Source organism: Henckelia pumila, chromosome 3 (genome assembly GCF_033568475.1).
Source record: "Henckelia pumila isolate YLH828 chromosome 3, ASM3356847v2, whole genome shotgun sequence".
Taxonomy (NCBI): domain Eukaryota; kingdom Viridiplantae; phylum Streptophyta; class Magnoliopsida; order Lamiales; family Gesneriaceae; genus Henckelia; species Henckelia pumila.
In genome coordinates, this window is record NC_133122.1 from 53,194,782 (window position 1) to 53,202,222 (window position 7,441).

Sequence of the window (7,441 nt, forward strand, 5' to 3'; positions counted from 1 at the left end):
ACAAATAAAAATAAAATTATAATATTTATATTAAATAAGGGCAATTTCGGCAATTTAAAATATGGTGTCTAAGGGGGAGATTTTTTATATATAGGGAGAGATTATACTCTTATAAATATATGAGTTTCAATTGTGAATTTTCTAATTTGCCCTTTTTTATCTTACATACTATTATTATTAATTAAATATTTTTGTCATTTCCAATGTTTTTTTAGGTTTTTCATTTCATTTTCTAGGTTAGTCAAGAGTAATTAATTTTTGTCCATTTATTTATTTAAGGTATATTAATTGTTAATATTTAATTCATGTCTTAAATTAAAAAAATTATTAATTAAAATTTATCTTAATTTTGTGTCCATTGATTTATTATTCAAAATAAATTAATTGTTAAATTCAATTCATTTCTTAAACTAAAAAATTATTATATTAATTTAAATATTTAATTGTTAATATTTAATTTTGTTGAACTTTAGTTATTATCATTTTTCATTTAATAACTAATATTTTGTCTAATATAGAACAACTATTACTTGATACAAAGCAAGATCTATTACTCTTATAAATATATGAGTTCTAATTATAATCTAATTTTCCCTTCTTTATCTTACATACTATTATTATTAATTAAATATTTTTGTCATTTACAATATTTATTTAGGTTTTTCATTTCATTTTCTAGATTAGTCAAGAGTAATTAATTTTTGTCCATTTATTTATTTAAGATATATTAATTGTTAATATTTAATTCATGTCTTAAATTATAAAAAATTATTAATTGAAATTTATCTTAATTTTGTGTCCATTGATTTATTATTCAAAGTAGATTAATTTTTAAATTTAATTCATTTCTTAAACAAAATATTTCTTTGTATCAAGTAATAGTTGTTCTATATTAGACAAAATATTAATTATTAAATAAAAAATGATAATAACTAAAGTGCAACAAAATTAAATATTAACATATTATACAAAATATTAATTATTAAATAAAAAATGATAATAAATAAAGTGCAACAAAATTAAATATCAAAATATTTCAATTAATATAATAATTTTTTAGTTTAAGAAATGAATTAAATTTAACAATTAATCTACTTTGAATAATAAATCAATGGACACAAAATTAAGATAAATTTCAATTAATAATTTTTTAAATTTAAGACATGAATTAAATATTAACAATTAATATACCTTAAATAAATAAATGGACAAAAATTAATTACTTTTGACTAATCTAGAAAATAAAATGAAAAACCTAAAAAAACATTGGAAATGACAAAAATATTTAATTAATATAATAATAGTATGTAAGATGAAGAAGGGCAAATTAAAAAATTTACAATTGAAACTCATATATTTATAAGATTAATAGATAATAGATAATACAATCTTATCCTGTTTGGTTTTTGAGTTATATTTTCCCGATAAAATACAATCCTATGTTAACTTATATGACAAAGTGATCATATAATTTTATTTAGTTTTGTATTTAAACCAGCTGTAATAAACACAAGACCTAAATCAAGCTATTTGGTTTGAAATCTTGCTCGTCTGGTCCATTTATAATCAATAGTAAGATACGTAGGGGACTCAATCTTTGACATTAATGTTGTTAGTATATGTGACGTCAGATTATTTGAAGCTTACTTACACGCCATTTGGTCAAATCCTTGTTCTACAATTATTGCATTGACAACTAAAGTTTTCAAAATATATGATCAGAAAATGGGAAAGAAAACCTGCTTTCGGTGTTTTGAACAAAAACTCGATATATCGCATGTTTTTATACAATTGCCAAACGTACACACCACTTGTTCACAATGGTGGGCAGCTTCATTTCTCAGCAGCAGGCTTCCCAAATGAAAAGTTTTCGGCTTTATTTTCATTCCCTGGATGAGGTAAACTTGCGCTGTCATCTTGATCAATATCACGGTCCACTCGTATGATTAAACTCGACCTTGCTGCTAGCGCTGCTGGTACATGAGGTTCATCTTCAATTTGATCCGATGCATCGTATCCAGAATGTGTGGAACGGCCAAGAGTCGATTTGTAATGTTGGAACTTTCCGCCCGTGGATTGGACTGGGTAACCCATTGAAGAGACATCCGGGCTCATGCTCCCCTCTCCAAGTGTTCGTGCTGGCGAACTACCTGGTTTGTCCCCGTGCTTTTTCTTAACAGCCATGTGCCATTTCTTGAGAGCGGCTGATGTTTGTTCATCGAATATGCTTTTCTTCATGTGTGAGCCCATCTGTTATATTTAATGGAAGGCTATTAATGTGAGAATATTGGTATAGGAGGGGTACGAAATTTATATACAAGACTTTAGTGGTACCTGAGCCACGAGGGCGTATAAAGGAAGAGTAATGTAGCTGCAGAAGAACAGGAGCGCCACCCTATAATGCAAGTAGCAACAAACTTTAGACCACAATCTGAAATCACAAAGTCTTTTTTGTATCAGATGGCTGAATATGACTTACCCCAATGCAACTTTCGCAATCACGAACCCGATGTCATCATGGAAGCAAGAGGAGATACCATATTCATACTGGAGAAACATGAGAAAAATTCATTTCAGAGGGAAATAAACACCTAAAATACTATATGATTCGAGGAGATGAGTAGTTACCCAAATCCAGAAAAAGTATGTGATTTGGAAGGCATTCTGCGAAGACAGACGAATAAAAACCAATTAGCACAACTACTTATTTTAGCTTCCATTAATTACACTCATAATGCTGGCTCTAATACCTGAAACAATGCAAATTGTATAAGCTGCAGCACCAACTGGGGACGACCAAACCAAAAGTATTTATCCGAGCCCTGCACAAGAGGTATGCCTTGGACTACTGCATGCCTCTCGATTATTTCAAGTGCCATCTTCGTCAAAATAGCTTGCAGCTTCGTGCCGACGGCTAAGATTATCTGAGAAATGTTGCATGATCAGGGGGGATACTTATATCTTGATGCGCTTGAAATGTTTACGACAACTACAGATACTTACGACTAGAGGTAGTAATGATGCCCAAAAAAGTGCCTTCCACCCTGATTTACAAATATTTGTGGGAAAAAGATGTCAAGAATGAAAAAAATTTCACAGCACATAATGATTCAATCTCAGAAAAGAAAGCAGAGAGTAGACTTACCGCTGACATTTATGAGCAGGTACACAACAAACGATGCCCACAATATTGGACTGTTTAACATCATGTAAAAAAAAAAAAAAAGAGATTAACCATCGCTAGAGATTTTAAAAATTGGTGAGAAAATCAAGGATATATGTTGGATCATTTATTACCTTACTCCCACTACGGTCTTGTAATCATCTTCAAGTGATCTTTTTATGTATTTTTGGAAGTCGAATTTACTTCCAGGTGCCAAATGAACCTTAAAAACCAAAAATATCAAGTTAAAACTAAACAAGAAGTATACATTTACTGATTTTATATGTTCAGAGGAGCAAACTTACAGAAATGAACCCGTTCCGCAGGGTCAAGTAATCAGATTTGCTGACAGACCGGAAAAACTGTCTAAAGAAGCATCCCTGAATGAAAGACATGCCTCTTAATATGAAGAACTCAATAGCAAACAATGAAAATGAGATAAAGGCCTGTATATCATACAATATAGAAGAAGAAGGGAATTCTGGTCCAGAAACTCGTGTGAGCCCTTACGAAAGACGTTTCATGTGTAAGCCTGAATCTTGAGGAATCTGTGGATCAGTTAAATAGTTAAATCAATGAAGGAGTACATTTCCGTGGTCATGAGGAGCTAAAATTAAGATACGAAGACTGTGAAATACCATGCGAAAACTCGTACTCATGGGATGAAGTCTCCTGCTCCCATTGCTTCCATCGACGAGTCTGCAACAGAGACGTAAAAATATTTAGAGTTTTCTCAGGATCAAGGCCCTTGTAAGCTGTAACACGGTGAGTTGGATATGGGTTATTTTATCCGAAAAGGAAACGAAAAAAGCGAATGGGATTACCTTAAGTTTTCCAAGCCCCATAGTAATCGCGCTATAAGCAACATGAAACACAGCTAAAAAGAAGATAAGGATGTGTATCTGATGCAGTCCTTTCACTGATATAAGAGAGACTTGCCCCTGTAAAAACCTCGTGTCAGCATGCCAAAACAAAACCTCCAAACCAATCCACATCCCATGCATTCAATGAAATCATGATTCAAGAAAGAGTGAAACACATGTTCACCTCCTTGCAAGCAGGCTCTTTGCTCGCGGCTAAGACTCTACGCTCATAAGACAAGAGTCTACGTTTCGGATTATCTGTGTTCTTACTTATGTCCTTTGCAGAGCAAGGCAACATTGTGTCAGCAACGTGCACCGGTATGCATATGTCAGCAATATAATACTGGCTGAATACGAGGATTAGCGAAATGAAACCGAGTATCATCAACTCTGCCACCACGAAACACAGAGGCAAAGTTATCAATCGAGAAAATTTATTTCTAAATCCTATATACACACACAAGGCTTAATAGAAAAAAGCTAAGATATTATACCGGCTTTGACCTTCTCCAACGCCTCATAAAGAGCTCTTTTGTGTCTCACCGTCAACCACTGTATATTCAATTACATAGAAATAAGCAGCAGTAGAACAAATGCATACCAAACTGTAACTCTATGTGAAGTTGTAACAGTTGAAGAACAGGAAAAAATTATGTGACACAAGTTTATCAGCACAAAACTATTTTGCTCACCTAAATTTTCGAGTCTCAACTATAAATGGCTTTGCTATGTATAGGAATATGCTCACAACTTAAGAAGAATCACGAAAAAGGGACTTTCATATTCTACTCGGCTTACAATTTTTTAAATCGTTTGGAGGATATATAAAATACCATTTGTGAAATAAAAAATAATTAATTATCTGTATCACAAATCCAGAAGTTACACACGTCCAAAAAAATTTTGTCGGCAGGCAGGGCCAATTTTTTTTTAATTTAGAAGCAAATACACAAAAAGAAGAGAACCTCGTTGAGAAAAAGAAATCAGCGGTACTGTTAATGAAAGCAGAGCACTAATAAAGTCAACCCACAACGTCAGATTTCCAAAAGAGAAGAGCAATAGATCTGTGCATCTCAAAGAAAGTCAACTTAAAGAGAAATCATGAATAAAAACTGCAGCAAATAACGCAAGCCAGCTGAATGGGACTTGACTGGAAAAACCTCGTCAAACGAAAAAAATTTGCAAACCCAAAACGTACACAGAAGATGGTGCTAGCTAGTGGGGAACTTTTCGAATCAAAAGAAGAAAATCTTACCGCTCCGGCTTTATGGAGGACCTTCTCGAGGGCGATAGAGATGATTATAATGATTGCACAAACTCCAGCAACTGCCCATGTTGGGGTCTGATCAAGATTTCTTGATGCACCCTTCGCCTCGCCCGCCATGTTTATAATAAAACTTTGAACAGTATAAGATTTATCACTCGTAAATGTTAAGGAAGATATTTGATGTTTGAGGATTAAGACAGAAAAGGCTGCTGCTTGATCTCTTTAATTTTGAGCGAGTAATTCGATCAAAATGGTAATTGCTTCAAGAATATATATATAGGCCATGAAAAAGCTTGATTTGCGTCAGAAAGTACGCGCTCGGATTATTGAAAAGTCAACCCATTGTCCCCCTTTTTTTTTTTTATAATAATAATAACACGGATCTATTTTTTTTATTATTATTATTATTATTATTATTATGCAATTTGTCCATTTCAAGGTACATACATATTTAAATACATTGAGAGATATTTTTCTGGTTCAGTCATTAACGGTCTGATTTCAGTCTTGATTCGAAAAATTAATGACATATGCGATCTATGTGATTGTTAAGATTAAATCCCAAAAATATGAATCCAACTTAACATGTATAATAAATATTTGAAGTTTCTTGATTTATTATATGCTCATAACTCATAAGCTGTTATGTGCTTTCTAATGAAAAAAAGAAATACTCATAAAGACATAATATCTGGGAAATAAAATTTTAAATCATTAAACAGAATTTTCTATTGATGGATAAAATTTTGAAAATTAAACATTTATTTATGTAGTACTGTATTTGAAAAATCATATCATGCAGTTAAAGTATGCAAACCTTACGTGATTAGATTAAAATATATCCTAGAACAATTGATTGATTGAACATATCAACATGAGTGACTTACGTTTCCTCCCAATTTAATTGTCCACTTCTTGTAACGACTGCTCATCTATATTATTTTATTTATAATTAGAACATTCTGACTCTTCTAAATTATTAATTCATACAATTTGCTTCTACTATTATAATCGCAGACTGTAACATTAATTGATTTTAGTTTTAATTAATTGTGTATACTTAACATTACCGATCCATTATATCGCATAGCACAATGCAACTTCAAGAATACATTTATTATCATTAGAGAAATATTAAAAATTAAAGGGTTTCTTTTCAAATACTCGGGGTCGACGGAATTCCATTTGACTATATAATCAAATATTTTATAATTAACTCAAAAACTATATTATTATTATATATTAATGTAGCATAATATATTAATTAAGTGTAAACAAGATATATAAATTGTTTAAACAAATTTGTTGGGGGATTGGATCTGGGGAAGTACATTTAAATATGTTTGACCAAGTAAGCTGCCATCGTGGAAGTCAATGTAAGGGTGCGATTACATTTTCAGCATTTTGTGTGATTCCACACGTCGATTTCAGTTTCCTTTTCTGTTTCTGTCAATGCTTGATGACGAAGTACCACTTCTTAAATTTAAGACACTGTTCAAAAATATTTTTTCAATAATTATTAAAGTCACACAGCATTATCATACATATGAAAAATATTTGTTTTTTTTTTGGGTAGTAATTGAATACTTGGAAGGTGTGGTGGCCTAGCTAATCCATATTATGGATGTATCCAATGTATGGTGTCATATATATGTGGATGTCTTGTTTTTTAGGGATTATATCTGTATTTGATATTGACATTGGATGGTGAAAAGCTGGTAATTATAATATGCATGACAAATATTTATACAATTGGACTTTGCTTAATCTATTTCAAGTCATATCTTATGCATTTCAAGTCACAATGCAAATTGATATATTTTAATTATAGAACTTGATATTTACACTCCATTTTTTGTTATTTACACTTCACACGTGATTAAATTGGACACATATTTTATACATGGAATTGAGTATAGATAACACAAGGTGGAGTGTAAATATCAACTCCCTTTAATTATATGTTAATATGTTGATTATTCATGCCCCATGTATAATCGGCTCGAAATTTTTTTTGTGAAATCACGGGTTAATTTTGTGTGACGTTATCTTTAATTTGAGTTATTCGTGAAAAAATATTATTTTTTATATAAAAAAATATTATTTTTAAATATAAATATGGACATAGTTAATCGTCTTACATATCAT

General features: G+C 31.2%; 1 protein-coding gene across 1 annotated transcript; it reads right to left on the minus strand.

Annotated features, from left to right (window-relative positions):
- Nucleotides 1–1,517: 1,517 nt before the first annotated feature.
- Nucleotides 1,518–5,544, minus strand: LOC140893324 (MLO-like protein 8). Its single transcript, XM_073302378.1, has 15 exons — nucleotides 5,282–5,544; nucleotides 4,521–4,578; nucleotides 4,211–4,416; nucleotides 3,988–4,104; nucleotides 3,802–3,862; nucleotides 3,623–3,711; nucleotides 3,469–3,543; nucleotides 3,298–3,386; nucleotides 3,146–3,195; nucleotides 3,004–3,044; nucleotides 2,751–2,924; nucleotides 2,629–2,664; nucleotides 2,480–2,547; nucleotides 2,335–2,395; nucleotides 1,518–2,250 (listed from the first exon to the last, which is right to left on the minus strand). The coding sequence occupies exons 1-15, from the start codon at nucleotides 5,408–5,410 to the stop codon at nucleotides 1,834–1,836; spliced, it is 1,671 nt and encodes a 556-aa protein (XP_073158479.1). The 5' UTR covers nucleotides 5,411–5,544; the 3' UTR covers nucleotides 1,518–1,833.
- Nucleotides 5,545–7,441: the final 1,897 nt, after the last annotated feature.

Excerpts from the sequence above, each read along its gene's own strand:
- LOC140893324 (XM_073302378.1), bottom strand. The coding sequence starts at position 5,410 with ATGGCGGGCGAGGCGAAGGGTGCATCAAGAAATCTTGATCAGACCCCA. Across the intron at positions 4,579-5,281 it reads TCCTCCATAAAGCCGGAGCG|TGGTTGACGGTGAGACACAA; the intron begins GTAAGATTTTCT and ends TTGAATATACAG. Across the intron at positions 2,251-2,334 it reads TATACGCCCTCGTGGCTCAG|ATGGGCTCACACATGAAGAA; the intron begins GTACCACTAAAG and ends TAAATATAACAG.